Here is a 22,293-nt window from a genome sequence, read left to right on the forward strand (position 1 = left end):
ATCAGAGAGGGGAGGAGGAGCAGGGCGCGTACCGACACCGACCACCAGAGGGCGTCTTATCACTGGAAACATGACGTCATACACGCTGGGTATAACAAATAGGTCAACCGGTAGCCCCTAAATAAGTTATATTGATTTAATCATGTCATTGTTTATTTATTATGTTTAGATACCTAATGTTTTATATCTAATTTACTTCTCATATATCGTTTGATCGATATGTATTTTTTTGTATATACTGAATCTTTAATTTCAGGATAAGAATGTCCATGACCTACTGAATGTTTAATATGTTTGTTTGTTTATGTATGCACCTTGGACCGAGGCAATTTCCACATACGTGTTCATATTGTGGCAATACAATTTTTTTCTGATTCTAATTCTGAATGTCTGTCTGTTCACAAATTTTAATAAAGAATTTTATAAATAAAAATTAAAAATGGGCCAACTACTGTCTATGTCAGTCTATGTATGTTTGTACTTCAGTATATGAACTTGTGTACAATAAATAGTGGAAAAAGGAAAAAAAACAAATGGGTCTCAAATCTGTGACTATATTACCTGCCCAAGACTTTATTGGCCTTATAACATGTTGTACATTTTTACATGTTTTAGGTATTTATTCCACGTATGACTAATTTTAATCTTGCACACTGTATGTATTTGGATTTGTGAGGAATACTGTGATGTTTTTGTAACTTTAATTACAAAAAGTAATTTTTTTCCCATTGCCCAAAAACAGCTTTTTAAGAGTTTTACAGGTATTTTTATATAATATATATTTTTCTTTTTCATTGATTTACTAGAATATTTCTTCCTCTTCCTGTGACAAGGAATCATGTTAACACTCACATAGAGAACATATACAGTAGTTCTTATAGTGGGAATGAATACATAAAATATAGTCTAGTCTAGTTGAGTGGGTTTATTTTTGTTTACAATACTTTGTCTATATTTGTGTTTCAGATTGTTAGACTTTTCCTCATTGAATCTATCACTGCTACACTGTATACAAAAAATTACATCATGCCTGTTGTATATTTGCGCACACAAGTGAAGTTAAAATCAATTCCTTTTTGTTTACATTTATTCTTGAAACTGGTTACAAAAGAGATTCGGCAGTACAAAACAAGACCATTTGGTCACAGTGAACTACAGCTTCTGTTGTACAGTGTAGTATAAATAAAAATGCAGCACTTACTGACTTTCAGTCATACACAGCCCACCTAAAAATATCCAAAAATGTAGTTTTTCTCCTTAAGTATATTCATATTACGACAGTTATATCAGATTGATATTTTTAAGTATGATCTGTACAATTGGTTTACATCTTAAAGAGTATGTCAGCCCATAAGGACACAGTCTTTACTGCAACTACAAAATGTGGATAAGCAGATTTGCACCCTTCACAACATCCCTGCTTACAACATACTACAATCCCCTTAACCTATACCTGTATAGGTCCTTTTTGTGTCCTCACAGCTTACATTTTGGCTAACAACATAACTGAAGGGCCAGTGACCCAGATGCATTAAAAATAGGCACCTTGTGTGATCCTTGAGCGTTACTTTTAAAGTACAGTTATGTAATAAAACTAAGAGGTCTGAATGGAGAAAAGGTAACATGGCATAATTCCTGTTGATAAAAAAAAGCTAACCCAAGTATCTGTAATGTCTCGTGTGGGTCAAATCCGTTTTAGTTTTAAAATGTTTTCACTATTCTCCCATTGTAGCCAGTCCTGCTTGGCTATATAGATGAGAACTATGCAATTCCTGTTTATACATAATAGACATGGTTTTACACGTTTATACATGGCCTCCTTTGAGATTACAAGTAAATATAAAAATTGATCTTGGTTGCAAATAGAAACCTGGCTGTGGTTCGGTGCCTGCTGGCAGCTGCCAGATTCTTTATTCAAAGACAGGAAAATGTATTTGCGTTGTGAATATAAGACGTAAACGTTCTGTATTTCTCTTCTACTGCAGCCTATCCAGTTCGATCCATGCTACTGCCCTCTGTTGGCTGTGGATGGCATTGCGTATGGCTGCAAGCAGCTCATCAGTGCTGCTCCAGGCGCTGGGCTCCAGGGTGTAGTAGAGCAGGGGCAGTGTCTCCAGCTGCAGCTCCTCGGCCTGGCACACCTCCTCCATTACGCTGTCCTCTCCACACCGGGGAAAAAGCTTCCTATTTTGAAGTGTTGATGATGATATATAGAGAATCATTTTATTTCGGTTAACATACATAAAAGAAACAATTATTTCCCACAGTTTGCCACCGTAGCTAACCGAAAAAGGAATAAGCTGAAGCCAAGGCTTATTTTTGCCTATCCTATAATCCCCATAGAATCACCCAGAAAAAGTAAACTAAAATACTTGAGTAAAATCCTAGTAATCAAATTACATCATAACCCTTAATTATTTTAGATTATAAAGCTTTTTTGAAACTCAACAGAGACGTACACATTTTCAACTCATCATTTTTTTTAACTCATCATGTTTTTTTTAAGATTGTTTTTTGGTCTTTTCCGCCTTTAATTGACAGGACAGCTAGGTGAGAAAGGGGAGTAAGAGAGAGAGGGGGAAGACATGCAGGAAATCGCCACAGGTCGGACTCGAACCCTGGACCTCTGCTTTCGAGGCATAAACCTCTCAGTATATGTGCGCCTGGTTGATCTGCATTTTAAGCCCCCAACGTCTCCTTCCAGGCAGCGCTGCCTGGATGCACTAGGATTAGGCAATGGTTATGGTTATATGGTTAGGGTTAAGGTTAGGGTTAGGTGCCTTGAAGTCAACGGTCGCAGTGCTGCCTGGAAGGAGAGTTGGGGGCTTAAAACACCATCGAGCGTGCGCCTGCTTTACCCACTGAGCCAACCCGGCCACAAGTTCATTCCATAATTTAACCCCCCAAAACTGAAACACATCTAAATTTTACATTAGTCCTCACTTTACCAGTTTCAAAGATAGAGAACCGTCTTAAATTATAATTACCTTCTCTTAATAAAAAAGGAAGGGCTATTGGGCCATTGTTCACTCGAAACAGTAGTTCCAAAGTTTTTAAATATTTAAATATACAATTGTGTTGGAGGGTCATATGCAGCAAGTAAGAGAAAACAACTTTGTGTTCTTTCAAAAAAAGATTATTTTTTTGTATCTATAAGGTAAGAACATACTACACTATCTACACATGGAGTAAAACGCTTATTGACCCCACAACGTGAATGGAAGGACGTATACGTGAACCTGGACGAGCCTGAATGAAGTACCATCATGCTGCCATGATCTGATGTGTAGTTACTGTACTGAATATACTGTACTTGCAAAGCAAAGGAATGCACACTTACCTTAGCGTTTTGTGCTTTTTGTTCTTAGGGCGGATATGGATGACGATAGGGTAAATCCCCTGTCTCAGTAAGCCCTCAACACTGGGCAGCCCCAGCTCCAGCAGACAGTGCTTGTCCTGGGACAGAGAGGGAGATTTGGATAATGTGAACATCTTCTCTTTCCATAAAAAGGGTGATACAGGTAATAGCTATGACTGCTTATTGATTTCACCCACAAAACACCCTTCTTGATTTCATGATGTGGTTTTTTTGTGTTTTCATTACCTGGCTGATGACATCCTGTATTGACTGCAGCCGTATTCCCAGAGCCTGCTCTGGGCTGCGGGAGTCCAACAGGAACACTCTCTCGTCACGTCTCTCTGAAGCCTGGATAGGCTCTGCAAACCGCAACAAACAGAGGAAAGAGGAGACTGTGGTGTATCATGTTTGAAGAATCATCAACCTTTTTGTTTGCTGAGTAAATCAGTGTTTGGGGAGTCATGTGTGTGAATAAGTGTGTGTGCGCTGACTCCACCTTGGTTAAATAAAAAATAAATTAAAAACAGTTGCACTTTTATTTGGTTCTTTGTAGTTTGGCGTATTTAAAGCTAATGTACTTGCACTTACTTCTTGCTGTCCGGAGTTTGTACCTTCAAGGTTGAAAGTAAACTTGTTTGAGTCGTGACTCACTCGGATCTTTCACCCGTGTCTTTAAATTAACTCATGACTCGCGAGCCTCTAGTATCATTAACTCGGATCAGTTGAGTTCGCCCCATGTTGGCTGAGTCCTGCAGCGGCGCAGGGTTCGAATCTGACCTGCTGCCCTTTGCTGCGTGTCATCCCCCATCTCTCTCCCCCTTTCATGTCTATCTATCCACTTTCAAAATAAAGGGAAAAGCCCCCCCCAAAAAAAATAAAAATAAATTCACTGCAGGCATTTCTCCGTTCCTGTTTCTATGTCTACATTGAAAGCCTATATATTAAAAGGCATACTATGTAACTTTTCCCTCTTCGGTCCCCCTACAGGTTGTCTCATTGGAACTACAGCTCGCGCGGCTTGCCTCTAAAGTCGGTAACATGGCAGACTAAAAAATACCAGATCTGAAATAGTGAGTCTGCACCGAGTAAATCCACAGAACTTCCTACTACATTAGTGTTAGAGACAATGGGCTAGGACTGAGTTTCCTTGGCGATTTAGCAATACTGACTCAAGTGACTCAAGTGACTCAAGTAACTCGCACAACCCAGATCAGTTTAGTGAGTGACTCAGAATAACCCGAATCCTTAAACGGAATCGAGCTTGCCAGGCCTAGTTGAAAGCACTTAATTGGAAGTCGCTTTGGATAAAAGCGTCAGCTACATGACATGTAATGTAAAAATGTAATGCTGTGCACATACCTGGAAGGCAGGTGTTGAACTTCAAACCAGAATCTGCAGGTTGCAGCAGCCTCTCTATGAGACCACGGGAGAGAAGAGAGGGGGAGAAGATGACCGGCCGCTTAGTCTGAACCTGCACCGGCTGCACTAAACTGTACGGGATCAAGTGCTCTTCATGACCTGAAGGGACAGGCACACACAGAGGTAACATTAATGCAAAGTGCACACATACACAGTTTGTCTGAGAAAACTTATACTGAAACAAATAAGATTTATTGCACTGATTTGGTGTTGCATTGCGGGAACACTATGGCTATTGCTTACGTTTGTTGAGTGTGTAAAGGACCTGCTGTGTGGAACCAATTCCACGGCCACTGGGGTCCACTGCCTTGACCAATCGTACACGTCCAGATGGTTTCTTCAGGAACTACATGTAGGAAAATGGAGAAAAATAAACACCTCATAGCTGTGTGTTACCAGTTCTGTAATAGTTTGGTTAAGCACAGTGACTGAAAGTGAGCCTGCCGTTCATATCAATTCAAAATAGGCAGACTTACCCTCCTCTTGAATTCCTTTTGCTCCAGGGACATTTTTCGTAGTCTTACAAGTAACAACTGTTGTGCCCTGAGATAGAAAATATTTGTTATTTACACTCCTTATTGTGCATAATTATGATATTACTTTTAACTTACTATATACTATAATACTGTAATGTCAGAGCCACTGTTAAAAAACCTCAATGGCCAGAATTAGAATGCGGTCTAAAAATAATATCAAGGTCTATGTGGCGTACCTGTTGTAGTTGGGCATGGTTCCTGCCTGCAGGGGCTTGGCTGTGTGCGGGTCCACCAGGGAACAGTGCCAATTGTATTTTTTATTGTATCTTGTGTCTGTGACATGTATAATGTCATCACAGGACACACCCAGAGACGGCGGGTTACCGCAAGGCTCCATGTTGAGATTGACACGCACATAGAAGGAGTCAGCACCCATAAAAGTAGGCGACGAGAGCTGGGAGCACAGCTTGGAGTATCCTAAGCACAGGGGAGGGAAGAAGGGACATCTTAAGTCTCACCTCTCTGGGACACGAAGGAACATGACAGAAAAGGTTTCAAGAACACGGTATTACTGTTTTGTGTTCATTTTTCAAATCTCTGACAAAAACGGACTCACCCTCTGGGTTGCTCTGGTGTTTGAGTGTTGAAGGATCGGACCACCACTGCAGAGAAAAGTGGGCTACCTCAGCAGTGCACTGGCCCAGCATCACACTGCCCCCACCAAACAGAACCCGCTCCAGCTGGGAGCAGAGAGAAAACTGCATGTTATCTTCCAGCCTTCCGTTCTAACGTTCATCTTTTTTTCCTATTTCTTATGTTTCATTTACACTTTTTTTTGCAATCAAGGAGCTTGCAAAATATTCACACACCTGCAGGCAGAACTGTAATGTGCACTTGTACTAAAACACATAAATAAGCATTAGCTGAAGCACACATTCTCTTTATGAAGCATGTACATACACACAATGCTCACACATGATATATTCACTATACAGACACACACCTCCAGCAACTCACTGCCCTCCTTCAGTCCACATAGTTGAGCTGGGGAACCAGCTCTCACATGGCTGACGAAGATCCCTGTTAGGTTCCCTCCGACTAGCGTAACATCGTCAGCTAGACTGGTTCTCCCGTGCTTTGGTGAGGTGGGGGGGCTTGAGGACGGGGAGCGGGAGGGAATCCTGGGAGATGGCAAAGATGGGCAGCATTGGTTAAGCATGATGTGACATGTACTGTACAAAAAATAAAGATCAGTAGAAACTCCACAAGTCTATTCACTTTATTTAATCAAAACGTTAAATCTTATGCTTGTTCTGTGCTCTTAGAATTTATTTCAATAAACATTCACATGTCACACGTAATGTGAATATTTGCACTTATAGTATTAAACCCTTTCAAAACGGTACACCCATACCATATTAAAGACAGTAGCGTTCGCATATACAGGCGGGCGCCATCTTGAGAAAACAGTCACGACCAGTCGAACGACGAACGGCGTTCAACGTGAGCTGAACTGTCACTTGATGCATGCATTTCCATGTAATTACATTTCACAAACGTAATTCCTATCGACCCATTGGGAAACCACGGACCATGGGAGATTTCAAGTGACAGTTCAGCTCACGTTGCACGGCGTTCGTCATTCAACTGGTCGTGACTGTTTTCCCAAGATGGCTGTATACGTGAACGGTACTGTCTTTATAATCTATCTTTTTAATAAAGTGTCTGTACACTTACAAAGTTCTCAATGCTTCGGTTTACATGTAGGGACCCTCATTATGCTACAGTTGAAGTGTGGTGCTATTTTGAGCCTTGTTAGTGGTATAGAAAAAGCAATTTATTTTTACTTTACCTCTGCCCTGACGACTAGCGTTATAAGCTAATTAGCGTTTTGCGATAAAACTGGTCACATTCGATTAGCATGAAAACAGATCCCAGAGAACAGTCGACTCGGTACACATATGTTATTAACCCCTAGGTTCATTTTGCGCCGGATTTGTCCTTTAAGTGCCAAATTATCTCTTTACACAGAAAAGATGTGGGCATCACTATACAAAAAGCTGAGTGTGTTCTGAACATTTTGATGTGAAACACATGGGAATCCGTTATATGCAAATACCTTAAAAAGGTAAATTTAAGAAGCTATGTGAAAATGCCCTTAGACCTCAGAGGGTTAACATTGACAGGCGTCAAAACCGTGATGCTGTGCCTACCTGGGAGCACTAGGGTTGGGTTGGTGTGGAGAGACTGCAGGCAGGTTGACCAGGTCAGGGGGGAAGAGATGAGAGTGTAGCGAGTTACAGGAATCCCATAAAGAAGGTTCGCTCTGCTCACCTGAAAACACCAGAGAGCCTCATAACTTATGTTCACAATGTAAGTGCAAAGGAAGCAAAACAATAACTGGAGCCAATGCCTACTTTGGTTTGTTTTATTGTACTTTGATGCCAAATGACAATCATTTAGAAGTTAATTTAGGGTTTCTTTCTACATCTAATAGAAGCTAAAATAGAAGTTAATTATCCAGACTTGGGCTGGTCCTGGTTCTGTTTGCAAAGAAGACTGTGACAGTTGTTCATGCAATCAAATATACCTGTAATGTTATCGTTCTCATCACTGCCCCACAATGATTCCAAGTCAAACCTTTTTTAGAGCAGAAAAAAGGGATGTTAAAAAAAATGATAAAGGTAATAAGATGTAGTTACATGTGGAGATATTAGGTAGAGCAGGCTGAAAATATGTAATGTTTTGTGGGGCTGATCAACTCACTCTGTGTTGAATCGTCGGTTGATGGAGTTCATACACGGAGGAAAGGGGAATGTGGAGAGCCGATTTATTTCTTTTTCATTGTCTTCGGTCTGAGACTAGCAAGGTAAGTAGAAAAAAAAAACACTGATTCCGACTCTTTCATTCTCTTTCTCTTTCTCTTTCATTAAGGAGCAGAGCCGTGATACTCACTGACGAACGGAGATTCTCCTCGGAGTTGGAACGAGAATCTGTGAAGAAGCAGAAAGAATATTTGCATGAATATGAGTATATCTACAGTTTATGAGGTAAACAAAGTACTTTTCTTTTACGGTGCAAAAGTTGAGAATCATCTTTGCACAACTTACCCTCCGAGTTTTCATTGGCTTGGCCACTCGAGGGCGTCTGTGGCACAGAGAAGATGAGTAAATATAGTATGACCTCCCAGTTAGTGAGAGGTATTTTGCAGGTAGATTCTTAGTAATTCTGATTTAAATCACAACTAGGCTGATGGAGTTCTGCTATTATTGTGAATGTAAGTAAAATTAGTTATGGTAGCCAGCCCTGACCTTTCGTAGCAGCAGGCGGGTGCCACCGGCCTGGGGTCTCAGGTCCAGGCCGAGGGAACAGCAGGGGCCGTAGCACTGGTCCTCACTGCACAGGGACAGGTGGGACTGTGGGGACACGGGGGACATACTGTATAAAATGATCTGTGGTTGCTGTGGGAAGACGGTGCTGCACTGCTAACGTGCTGTGCTCATGCGTTTAACTTACACAGTTCAAACAGAGGCTGTTCTGCTCTATTAGCTCGCGGCCCCTCTCCCTCTCTTTCTCCAGCTCCCTCTGCAGCTGCTCCACGTTGGCCTGCAGCTCAGCAATGCGTTTACGCAGACGGTTCTTATCCAGCAGACAGTCGGTGTACTCCAACTGCAGGCTGTCTCGACTACGCAGAGCCTGGGGGGAAAAAAAAGATGAAAAAAGAAAGACAAAAGAAGTTTGCATGGTGTAAAAAACTGTTCACCCTAGTCAGGGATGCTATTAAACTGCAACACCACTAACTACAGATGGGCCTTGATGCACTCTGTATTATAGGATCCCCATTAGCTGTGCCCTTAAGACCTGTCTCCACAGCGCTGCGGAGGAAGGTCTGGCTAGTCCACACGGCAGAAAAACATGCTCTGGTTTATTGGCATTTCTTTAAACCAATCACAATCTTCTTGGGTGGCGTTAAGTGCCGGACAGAGCTGCGGTGCCGCTGCAAAATAGCCTCGGGAGGGAACTTGTTTTGGTGAAACGTGTTCGTTCAAAGGTTGTTTTAGTCGTGCAACAGAAAACTCAGATTGGACAGATAGTCTAGCTAGCTGTCTGGATTTACCCTGCAGAGATCTGAGGAGCAGTTAACCATAGTCCTCAGAAATCCACCGGAGTTTAAAATTCCAACACAAAGGAAGAGGAAGGTATCGGAAATCCAGCCGAAAAGAGTGACATCCGGCGGAATTTCCGGCGGCAACGGAGCAATCCCGGAAGTGGAACGTTGTGGATATGGACTACAGTCCACATAATTCAACACATTTAAAACATATATTAAACATTACAGTCAACATTACTCAACACATTTAAAACTTACATTAAACATTACAGTCTACAGAAAAAGAAAAAGATCCTAATTGCATAGCATTCTACAAAAATTATGCTCCAAGATGTTTTTATTTTATTTTATTGATCTCTGTGTTAATTTAGTATGTTGGTTAGAGACTCTTCATTCACACTGACCTGGTCTCTCTCCTTTTCCAGCTCCATGATCTGGTTGAAGTAGGACAAACTCCTCTTCTGTTCCGTCTCCCAGTCCAGCTGGAGAGTCCTCACCTTCAGCTGTAGCTGCTCGCACTGCGACTCCAGCTGCAAACACAGTTAACCATTACGACCTCTATCCAAAGGCAGTGAAGAAACAAAACACAGGCTTTGGCAGTAAACCTTTCAACAACTGCATCCAGTAAAAAAAATCATAATCTTAAAGATCATTTGTGAGTCTGTTCACTAGGGCGGCAACTAACTGATTATTTTCATAGTCGATTAATCTGTCGATTATTTTCTCGATTAATCGATCAGTTGTTTGGTCTAGAAAGTGTCAGAAAATGGTGAAAAATGTGGATCAGTGTTTCCCAAAGCCCAAGATGACGTCCTCAAATGTCTTGTTTTTGTCCACAACTCAAAGATATTCAGTTTACTGTCTCAGAGGAGTGAAGAAACTAGAAAATATTCACATTTAAGAAGCTGGAATCAGAGAACATTTTACTTTCTTCATAAAAAAATAAGAAATAGTTGCCGATTAATTTGATAGTTGACAACTAATGGATTAATCGATTCATCCTTGCAGCTCTACTGTTCACCTTCTCCCAGTGCTCCTCAGTGCTCTGTAGCTCCCCCTGTAGTCGGGTAATGATGTCACACAGCTCCTGCCTCTGGTCTGCAGCCTCCCTGCGGTCCTGCTGCAGGATGTCCATCAGAGCCTGAAACAACAGGAACACTCCATCTTTAGAGACAACACTATGAGGAAAAAGCAGTGTGGTTGATTTGGACACAAACACAGACAGCTATAAAGGCCCTTTTTAGATGATAAACATTGTAGATTTGACAACATACTATGACTCCAGTGGTAGGACCTGAGTCCTTCATCTGAGTCCCTGTGTTCTCCGCTTTCTGAACTTCAGTACGGCGCTGCGGCTTTTCTGGTAAAGCAGGTGGAGGACCATTTACTCCATTAGAGAGCAAACTGTTTCTTTTTGCTGGCATCTCATTTCCTGGAGTATCAATTGTATGTTTTTCTGCCTCTGTCAGCCTGGACTTCAGCTCCTCTACCTGTATGGAGAATAAGGAAAGCAGCCATAAAGACAAACTCTGACATTTTTTTAAATATAGGCTTGAAATTTTCCACACCGGGCATTTGATATGCTGTTGTCAAACATGTGCAATGATATGGCCAAAGGGCTGTTTATCTACAATAATGGTAGGAATGTAATTCTGTAATATGTAAACTTTAAACTCAAGGAGTTAGTAAAAAAAGGAAAGGTAAACAAACCCGTTTATTATACTACATTCCAATTTTAGCAGGCACACTGCACATACTGTCTCAGAGTCAGCACAACAAAGTGGTTCATACCTAAGTGGTATGGTCAACATGTTGTGACAGCACTCAAACTAAAAAAAGTGCGGCTGATAACATCTTCACACGACTTCAGTTGCTATGTTGCAGCTGCTATCTTAAGCAGTTTCACTTGGACTGCCTGTTATTTGCTGCCTTATCATGCCATCAAACAAAACATAACTTTTTTTTTAAAAAAATAAAGTTTACCAAACACTTAAAATATCTCTCCCTGTCCCAACATGATTTTGCAGCAAACGGTATCTTTGGTGAACAGACCCTTGTGTTAAATAGAAAGGTAATCATGGCCCACATGGAGCCCCTAATACTGCACCTTAAAGTTTAGAGCAACAGGGGGAAATAATTTGGGGGACTTGTGACGAGAAGATCACTATTATTGGCAATGTCACCGTTTCTGCGGAAAGTACACAGCCACTTTTAGAGTCAGGATCTGCTGAGGAATGTGGTGGGAGGTAGGGAATGCTCATCCTATGAGGGCCCTCCGACTGCTTCAGGGGAGATTCTCAGTAAAAAACTGTGTTAGACCAGAGATAATCAACAGGGGGTCTGTGACCCCTAGGTAGTCCTCAAAGTTAGTGCAGGGGGGCCGCCAAATTATGTCTAAAAAATAATGTTTTGGAAGTTTGCTTCTTCAAAAATGAAAATGTCTGAAAAGATACTGTACATTTAAACAATTCTAACATTTTAAAAGCAAAGATGAATTGGCCACAATGGAGCTTTAAGCTTCAGCCATTCATTTTCATCCATCCGGCCCAGTTGTAGTTGGGGACCCTACTCTGTCTCTCTTTAAGCAAAGGGGTCCTTGGCCTAAAAAGGCTGAAGAGCTCTGTGTTCGACAATAGATATCAATATCTGTGAATTTCATGACATTGTGAATTTCCCCGTTGTGGGATTAATAAAGGATTTTGAATCTTAAATCTTGAAATTTTAAAACCTGGATGTGGTGAAAAAACATCTACACTCTGTCTTAAACCCTTCGAAGATTAATTAAGACCAAATTAAGAAACTGTACAGTTTCTGTTTTAACTTATGTTGCTCCTGAACGACTGACCTGCCTCAGTAGTTCTCTCTCACGGCTGGAGGCCATGCTTTGCTCCTCCAGGGCTCTGGAGTACTTCACAGCCTGCTCCAGGTGCCTGTCCTTCAGCTTGCCCAGCTCTCGACTGGCCGACTCCCAGTCATGACGCAACCTTCAGATCACAAATCATCCAGAGCACACATTTGCTTACTTTTTGTCATTGATTCATTGTTTTGTGCCACACAAGGTAAACCCTGTGCTTTCTGCGACATTAAAGTTACATTCACACTGCAGGTATATACCCTCTTGAATGAAATCCCAGTCTCTAAATTGCAGGAGATCTTTGTCCAATGATAAGCCCTCTATGAAAACCCAAAGTTACTAACTGTATGTTTACGTCCCTCATCCCTTTAGTATCAGTTTGTTTGAAACAATCATAGATCAGCTGAGACACAGAGATTTTTTGTGGTAGTTGAAAGTAGAGCCCGACCGATATATCGGCAGGCCGATATTATCGGCCAATATTAGGCATTTTCCAAACTATCAGTATCGGCATTAATAATGGCCGATAAATGAATATTTAAAAAATAAAATAAAAATGGACGAAACACCCTTCAACCATGTTCTGAGTGTTGGCGTTGCGTAGTCTGTCCACCAGAGGGCGCTCTACAACGTCCCTGTTGGCACTCTTTGATTTTTTTGTTGTTGTTATTGTGTTTTTGTTCAAAGGACTTTAAGTTTCTTATCTTAAGTTTTTATTTTTATACATTTTATTTATCAGAACATTAATATATTTTGATGTTCCTCTGTTCTGTTGTGGCAATAAAACAAACAAGTTTATTTTTAAACTGCATTATCATATTATTTTAGTGAGGACTCATAAATAACTACAAATAACTAATGTTAGGGAAATCTGTTTATGTTTTGTCACGCGTTTCTGGATTTAAAAAAAAAAAAAAAAAAATATATATATATATATATATATTGGCCAATATATCGGAATATCGGATTTTTAAATCACCAAATATTTGTATCGATATCGGCCTAAAAAATCCTTTATTGGTCGGGCTCTAGTTGAAAGAAAATATCAGTAGAAAACTGCACTTTATAACGTAACTGTCCTTTTTTAGTAGTTCCTTTTATATCCAATTCAATGTTCAATTTGTTCACTAAAAGAATGTTAGAAATGATTTCCTGTTATTTGTTTGAAATTCAACAAGCAATTTGTTGTATTTAAGCAAAAGACTGAAAGCAGCAAAAATGCAGAACTTAGTTCACACTAATATTTGTTTACCGGAAGTAATGTTGTACTCTCACTACCCCTTTGATGCCATCAACAATAGAAATGACCTGTCTCAACTGTCAGAAAAAAAGTTTCTTTCGTGACTCATATTGTACAATTTCATAATATCATTCTCTGGGACAAGATTTTATTTTCACATCCTGATGACAGCATGATGCAAACTAAGAGGAACAAACTAAGGGAGACAGACCTCTCTAGCTGCAGTTTGTCCTGACGTAACTCCTGAGCTTTACGTTCGGCGCGGTTGCGCTCCTCCTCCGCCATGCGGCAGCGCTGAGACAGGCGTCGCTCGCACAAGCGGGTGTTTCGAAGCTGCTCTCTCAGTTTACGCACCTCCAGCAGCAGAAACTGGGTCAATCCCTCCGGACCTTCCTCATCTGGGGAGTGAAGACAGGTGGAGGTTATAAATCATGGGTACTCCTGTTTAATGTATGGAAAAGGTAAACTCTCACGCAGAGAGTCAGAGAGGCTTGTTTTAATGTCTGTGTATGAATATGTGTCTACTGTGTCTGACTATGTGACAGATATGCACTCGTAAATATCTGGATGCACTGAAACCTTGTGTATACTTTGTGAAAGCAGAGGAGCTGCAGAAATCAAAATCTAAACTCTAGACCATTAGTGCCAAATGTCTGAATACCTTTCCTTATATTCTGCTTGTTCAACATACCTTCAATCCTTTAGATAGCCTCTTAAGCATAATACAAATAACCAAGAGCTCTGCGAGAGTACACGGATCTACTGGATAATGTAGAACGCTGGGTTTATGGCTTTAAAAGTGAGTTGTTAACCATGTTTTATGTGCTTTTATCTCAGGTTTGTTTGCTAGCCACCATTTAAACCGCAGTGTTCTCTTTTCTCTTTTTAAGTTTGAATCTCTTAGCTCTAAGTGTGTTTACTATGTGCCAGTAAAGACAACCTCTCCTGTAGATGTTAAGCCAACACAAGAGAGGCCAAGTCATTTCTTTAAGGTCAGATTTAAGTCTCAAAACTCAAGTCTGAAAACTCCTAAACTTTGCGTTTTTTTGCCTGAAATATTGGGATCAAATTCAATGTAGTGCCTAAAATGAAACCAATCACACAGTTGTATGACATGTATTCACTGAAATACTTCTGTAGTCATGACAGAGAAACATGTTGCAAACATCTGCATCTGTCTATTTCTGATTAAATAGAGCCTACGATTTAATAGGCCTTATTCACAGGACAATTTCACATGCCATTCACATATTTTTGGTAGATTTCTTCCTAGAGTCAAACTCAACTCTGTGACATGTGGGGAGTCCACACATCTACCATCCTCAACATGCAGAGAAACCCCTGCTTACCCAGTATGAGGGAGCAGCGCTGTGTGGCCTGTTCTCCGGTCAGCTGTGTGTACTGGTCTGGGTGGTAAAACTCCAGTGATTCCATGAAGGCTTGAAGCCCTCGTGGGCCCTGGCCACGCAGAATGTCCAGCAAACGACCTGTTCAACAAATATAAACGGGAAATCAAATCTGAAAAACTGTAACAATGTGTAATTAGTTAGAAATTAATTTGGTTCTGTAAACTAATAAAATTAAAATCGTCTAACCACAAAGACGCTTCCTCTTTGATGTGATTGTCATTAACACTGTAGTTACATAAGTATTTAAAACATGACCATGATGAATGGATGGATCTAACATGAGATAATTCACTGGCAAAGAAACAGCAGTGATATGAACTGGGTGCTCAGGTGTTCGTCTTCATCCCGTCTTTACTTGCAACATCTCCCCTTTATCTTTATCTTCTTCCACTCCTTATTCTGTCTGTCTTCCACTCCCCTTTACTTAGCCTTGTCTTTCATCTTACTCTCTCCTTAGTTCCTGCCGGTTTCTCACGGCAACATTTATCTTTACCCAACTGTTACTCTCTGACAACCCGCTGCACAATCACTCACACATAATGTTTCTTCTTTGGGAGTTTTACAAATTAAAAAAATTGTAATGTCCGCAACACTGCTTTAAACTCCCATATTTAATATAAATGCAACGTTTCGACCCTACTGGAGTTTTACAAATGAACCATACTGCATGCACTGTTCTGCTGCCCATTTTCAAAGCTTCTCAAACAATTGTAGATTATTTTGTTGTCTCTTAAACAGCCATTTGTATCGGCTTATATTAGTAAAGACATATTGCGTGTTTTCCCCCAGTCTATCTTCCAATGTTTCCTATCAGTTGTCTCATAAAGGAAAAAATGCCAGACAACAAATAATGCAAGAAATTGTCATTATTCTTTGTCACGACGACGCCCATGTTTGTGTGTTGTTTGTCTTCTCAATTAGATTTTCTAATAAGGCAGCATGTGTTTCTATGTTTCCATTTTAGTAAACTGGCACAATTAAAAGTACGCAGATACGACTCTGATGGTTTTATTCTTCAGATCCTATATATATATATATATATATATATATATATATATATATATATATATATATTTTTTTTTTTTTTGGACATTTCTGTCTTTATTGTATAGGAAAGCTGAGAAATGAAAGGGGAGAAGACATGCAGGAAAACCATCACAGGTCAGATTTGAACCTTGGACCTTCTGCGTCGAGCAATAAACCTCTGTATGTGTGCTCCCGCTCTACCTACTGAGCTAACCGCCCACGCTTCAGAAGTTATATTGAGTCCATTTTAATTTTTGCTTATTTTATGGGAACCTTACACTACAAAACAAAAGTTTTTCTTCTTTGCAGAAGGCACGGTCAATTACTCTTCCCTCTGGGTGGAGATACAGCCTCTCTAGAGCAAAAACACTTTTCTTTTGTTTGTGTGCAATTAAAGCTGTTAACTTGCACAACTCTTTTTATTAGTGGCACTTGGGGCTTCTCAGTGACACTTTTAAATATCACTTTTCCAGACAATCCCAAGGATTTTATTTGATATTGTTCACTTTTTAAGTGACAACATTTATCTTAATCAATCTGTTGGTTGTACGCTGCTAAGATGTTTTATGCCTTGTTTATAGTGTTACATTGTTTCGTTACTTTTTGTACCTCCTCCGACTGCAGATCAAATTCCCCCTAAAGGGACAATAAAGAACTATGGACTCTGAACTGAACAGAATTTGATGCAGATTTCATGTTTTCAAATGAAATTTCTCCTCTTCTCACCGGCCTTGCTGATGCGCAGTGGGTACTGTGTGGAGTTGAGCACCTCGTCTTCATCCTGTTCATCGATGACTTTACACTGCCGCAGATACGGGGTGAGTTTGGCCGGGTTAAGGATGCGTGTGAGCTTGTGTCGTACACCCTCCACTCGATCCCAAAGCTCTTCACAGCGCTCCTCTGACCAGGGGGGAGAAGATTGGACCTCCTCCTGAGCTATGTCCCCCTCCTCCGCCCAAACTGTGACACCTGCAAGGGACCGAACATTTACAAGCAGTTCAGGACCTTTGAAAAAGGATTGTGCACTGACAGAGACAAGAAGACAGACATTTTGTGCATTTAAAAAAAAAAGTGACTCCAGAATAGGGGTGGGGGGGGAAAATCCATAAAGCATAGTATCGCAATATTTTCGGTAGCAATACGGTATCGATACACAGACGCCAAGTATCGCTCTATTATTATATATGTGTTGGTCAGTTTGTCTGCTTGACAATCCCATTTTGCAGCAATACAACTGAAGTGAGATGAACAGACAAAAAAATGTATCTTTTTAGATAAAACAGATGTTGACAAAGTTTCCTTTTGGGGACATCATTTGAAATTGGGAAAAATTTGAAGCTGGAAAAAAAGTAATATATTGCAATATATCGCAGAATATTGCAATATGTTTAAAATCGCAATAATATCGTATCATGACTGTAAGTATCGTGATGATATCGTATCATGAGGCCTCTGGTGATTCCCACCAGTGTTTCCTCTATGTTGATTTTGTAGTGGCGGCCTGCCATGGCAAAATTTCTGCCACCACGGTATCAGAAATAGCCAAATGCACAATGTAGTCGCGGTTGCCTTTTAAATGATCCTGCCGACATAATGCAGGATCATTGGCTGCCGCTCACATTGCAATTTAACAACAAGTAGAATTCATATTGGGCCCGTCCAATTTAACTCCACATACTGTTGTGTTGATGTAGTTTATTGTCAAAACGTTCGCTTTCTTCCGACTCAACTATTAAAGGACAATTCCGTCACAAAACGAACCTAGGGGTTAATAACGGATGTGTACCCACTCTGTCGTTCTCTGGGACATAAATTCATGCTAATTGATTGTGTTTGGAGCTTGAAACAAGCTAGCGCGGACCGCTGATTAGCTTACAACGCTAGTATTCGGGGCACAGGGAAAGTAAAAATAAATCGCTATTTTGTACCACAAAATTGAAAAATGAAATTTTTTTCCATGTCCCAAAAATAAATTAGAGATGGCGACCCAGACTGGAGGGACCAGATAGACAGTTATCCACTGAGTAAGTACACTAGACAAGTTATGTTTTACGTCGGTGCGAATATTTCAGATATATTGAGCAAATTGCTTTTGATTTTAGTTTGCATCGCCAGCTGTAAGTCTTGACTGGTTTCCCGAAGTACGAGGCTCTGTTGCGGCGTAGCTCTCTCTCTCGTAGCCTTTTCACGGCGCTCCCGCAGCTCTTCGTTCAATAAACTGTCTCAATGCTTCAGTTAACATGTAGGGACCCTCATTATGCTACAGTTGAAGTTTAGTGATATTTTGAGCCTTTTTAGTGGTACAAAAAAGCAATTTCTTTTTACTTTACCTGTGCCCCGAATACTAGCGTTAATACAGCGGTCCGCGCTAGCTTCGTTCAAGCTGTTGTTCGGACAGACCTGACCCCACTGCTAAAAAAAATCCCAAAGGAAACATTTGCCCACCCCTACTCCAGAAATGTTTTGCTACTTCAGACAGATGTCTCTTTCACGTCACACAGATTTACAGATATGTCTAATGTCCAGCTTTAGACTAAATATCGTTTCCCACAGAGGATTCCATTGTAATTAGTTTTTATCTGACAGCACTTATCTGCGTCTCTCAACCATCAAAGTGGGTCATTACAGCATGTTGCTATATGTTTTTTTAAACAATCACAGTCTGTCTGCTTTTCAATGTGAAGCTAAGACATAAGAAGCAAACATGACATATTTTACTATTCATCTAATTGCAGTTTTAACTAAAAGTTGTTACATGATGATCCTCTTTGTCCAACACTGACTGGCTATATAATAGAAGTAATTTTGAATGATTCATAATGGATTACGGGTTAATCTGCTGCATAGTGAAAGAATGAGATGGAGCTCCTTACTGGAAATCTTCCACGAAATGCTGAGGGGGATTTACTCCTGACAAAATAGATGAGCATTTAACTTGAAGCCATTTACACCACGGAGAGCAGGTATGGTGTTAAATCTCACATAAGGAGGACACTTTGAATAGATGAAAGCCAATAAGAGTTTGCATAAACGAGCAAGAGCTTATATTTTACAAACATGTGTGAGTTCATATAACAGCAGCAGTGGTTTCATTCCTGTGGAGCAAAGAGTCTGCTGTTATGAGGGTTGTAAACTAAAGTGGGGAGGACAATTTGGGTCTCAGGGCGCAGGAATGAAAATACTGGCTTGACTCATATCGCACACCTAAAAACACAGCAGGAGACCGCAGACAAAGGCTTTCTCAGTCCCATTCACTTCACACTGTGGAGGACACAATGGGAGAAAGTGAATAACTCAATACAGTTTGTTAAAAACCAGCTAAATATATACTAACACTTACTTATTTTTATTAAAAACAGAATGGTTAGTGGCCGGGTTGGCTCAGTGGGTAGAGCAGGCACACATAGACTGAGAGGGTTATGCCTTGATGCAGCGGTCCACGGTTCAAATCTGACCTGTGGTGATTTCCTGCATATCTTTCCCCTCTCTCTCCCCTTACTCACGTAGCTGTCCTGTCAAATTAAAGGCAGAAAAGCCCAAAAAAATTATCTTTACAAAAAACAGAATGGTTATTTCCCTTATCAGTGATGCAAGGGAGGAAACGCTTTTAATCTAAATCCAGTGAGATATTTCCTGAACAAGGCACACTATAACAACACAAGTCCCCCAAAGCTGTGTTGATTCTACAGGCAGAATCCCATGCCTCATTTCTGTTGGTTTAACAAATGTAGTTTACAATCACAGAGAGGCCCAGGTGACCAGCTTCTTCTCAGCTCACTGCAGTCTGAAAATCCTGTGTAAATGTTGCATTTATTTTATAATACTTTGTTTTTTTTTGGGCTGCTGACCAAACAACAAAGAAACGTAAAGACATAAATCTAGGCTCTGATAACCTGTGATGGTCTTTGTATGTTCAATTATAGAAATAACCAATCATGAAATGACTCTATAAATATAGAGTCTATATGATGTTGTTTACCAGTGATGGGAGTGAGTCGCCTGCTGCTCTGCAGCTCATCAGACCTCTCTGGGCTAACGGGCAGGTCGAGGCAGGTCTGGATGCTCTGGAATCTCGGTCATTACCCATAAACACTTCTACTTAGACGTTGTTCTCATGTGATTCTCACTCAACTCCTCCTCCTTACACACAAAGTAGTAAAAAAAAACACTCACCCAAATTGAAATCCTGTATCTACCATCCTCTTTAGGAATTGACTGATACAACCCAGTTGAACATAAGGTTCAGTTAAAACTGGGAAGAAAATAATAAATAATTTGCACTGCTAATGGAAGGTCTGCTTACCATTCAGGGAAAATCATTTAAAAGCAAATAATGACACAAAACTATCTGCTGATAAGAACAGACTAATGATGGTTATAATTTATAATAATTCTATATCCTTTATTGATCCCCAATGGTGAAATTAGAATTCACGCTCTGTTTTTTTTAACATATTACACACAAGCCTGTAATACACACACATGCACTAATGGAGAGATGTCAGAGTGAGGGGGCTGCAACTGCTGAACAAGCACCCTGAGCGGTTGGGGGGGGGGGGTTTTTGGAGCCTTGCTCAAGAGCACCTTGGCAGTGCCTAGGAGGTGAACTAGTATCTCTCCAGCTACCGGTCCACACTCTGTACTTCGGATCATACGGGGACTTGAACCAGCGATCCTCCAGTTCCCAACCCAACTCCCTACAGACTGAGACTGCCACCCATCAGAAGGTTCCACGGTCCATTTCCATAACTGGCTTTTAAGAATGATAAACAAAATACCATCTTTTCTTCACACTTTTGGAAATACAATCATCTGCCATTTCTCACAGTGTCAGATTTTCTCTCTCTAAAAGGCCATGTTTAAACTTTGCGTGGAAGTTGTGTGTGCTTTGATAAATATGAGATGCAATTTTGTATTTAACCTGAGTGAAAACCTACTGTAATAAGTTTTGAGTTTAGATTATTGTGTTATCTGTTTTGAGACAAGACATCAACTGAGAATGGATGCAAAAAAACAGTAGGTAACTTGAATTTAGTTGCCATAAAATATATTTAATATAGCCTATAATAATCACATAACTAATTACCATGAGTGTCACTGGGTGGCTTACATCACAAGAAAAAGATCAATCCAGTTGATACATGCACAGTGGACATATAATAAAGACCTACAAAGGATTTTACACAATGTGGTGGATTATTGTATGAAATGTGGGGGTAAAAAATGCAGTTTTTATACTTGTACTGCAGAAAGAGTAGTTTATTCCATTGTGTTGACACAAACCGGAACCCGGACAGCGTACCGGTAGGCTACATGGGACAGCCTTGCTGCCATTTAACGCGTAGTTATACATATAATGATGACTGATAGAACAGCTGCAAGTCTGTCAATCGTTTCCCAGAAGAACATTTCAAACGAATCATACACAGCTCCCATTAAATATTCCTACCCATATAACATGCAATAATACCACACGAATGTGAACATAGCCTATACAAAATGGTAAACAGCGCACCATCTTTTTAAATTTTGGCTTACCGCTCATGTCGTGACCCTCCTTGAATCGGTTTTGAAAATGAGACCACGGAAAGCGTCCTCTACGTCCCATTCAGATCCAGAGGCGCGTGAGGAGTGAAGAAACCAAACAGGCAGGTGTCAGAGTGCGTGGGCGCCACGGAGCGCACAGGTTCTCCTTTTACGCACACCTTGGCACGCTCAGATCCTCCACCCTCGGTAAACTCCAACCAGCCAATCGGCAGCCAAGCAAGAAGAAGGAGGGGAAAAAAAAGTCCCACTTTCAGTATCATCACATCACATCGCATTTCCTCCCTTAATGGAAAGCGGAACACATTTTACTGCTCATGAAGGGTCTATAGAAAGTAGTGTGGCTATGCCTATAGAAAGAGATCTATGTATAACGTCTGTATGGTAGTCTTTAAGCACTAGAGGGCGCTTTCAGCCAATGGTTGTCCACTCAAAGCTGCCCCCTGTGATATTGTTAACATTGCAAAATATTGTCAGGGCTGTTTTTTAAATTGTGAGTTTTGCCATAAAGGCTTGTCACAGATATATCTCAAAGACTTAAGGATAATTTGACTCATTAACACCGTGAGTCACTCAGTAGTAGTCACAGGTGCTTCACTGCAGTCAGAAACAGAGAATAGCTTCTCACCTAGTAAATCTACAGCTTTGTGTTGTAGGTTGTTGTGGGATACATCAAAACACAATGACACATGAGTTTATTTCCTCACTGTTTGTTTTTTTTATTTTTGTCATTGCTTGTAGACCTATGGTTGGTATGTCTCTAGCACTTCCGACAGAATGACCGTAAGAAGTATAGAATGAGTGTAACAGCTGACTCATACTGTTTGATTGAGAGTACTACCAGATAACTTAATAA

The 22,293-nt window shown here is 40.5% G+C and overlaps 1 protein-coding gene across 2 annotated transcripts; it reads right to left on the reverse strand.

Moving 5' to 3' along the window:
- Window positions 1-1,073: 1,073 nt before the first annotated feature.
- Window positions 1,074-21,673, reverse strand: zmp:0000000896 (caspase recruitment domain-containing protein 10). Of its 2 annotated transcripts, none has more exons than XM_031320801.2 (24): window positions 21,432-21,673; window positions 16,620-16,862; window positions 14,808-14,945; window positions 13,670-13,856; window positions 12,210-12,348; window positions 10,639-10,854; window positions 10,386-10,505; window positions 9,769-9,894; window positions 8,770-8,949; window positions 8,565-8,669; window positions 8,364-8,400; window positions 8,209-8,246; window positions 8,020-8,114; window positions 7,844-7,893; window positions 7,467-7,587; window positions 6,257-6,434; window positions 5,870-5,993; window positions 5,490-5,730; window positions 5,254-5,320; window positions 5,021-5,123; window positions 4,718-4,876; window positions 3,605-3,717; window positions 3,341-3,456; window positions 1,074-2,180 (listed from the first exon to the last, which is right to left on the reverse strand). In XM_031320801.2, exons 1-24 carry the CDS (start codon window positions 21,499-21,501, stop codon window positions 2,150-2,152), a joined length of 2,997 nt encoding a protein of 998 aa, XP_031176661.1. In that variant the 5' UTR covers window positions 21,502-21,673; the 3' UTR covers window positions 1,074-2,149. The 2 variants fall into 2 exon arrangements, with proteins under 2 accessions (XP_031176661.1, XP_031176660.1); XM_031320800.2 differs by having other exon boundaries at window positions 1,074-2,184; window positions 21,432-21,667.
- Window positions 21,674-22,293: the final 620 nt, after the last annotated feature.

Source organism: Sander lucioperca, chromosome 21, assembly GCF_008315115.2.
Source record: "Sander lucioperca isolate FBNREF2018 chromosome 21, SLUC_FBN_1.2, whole genome shotgun sequence".
Classification (NCBI taxonomy): domain Eukaryota; kingdom Metazoa; phylum Chordata; class Actinopteri; order Perciformes; family Percidae; genus Sander; species Sander lucioperca.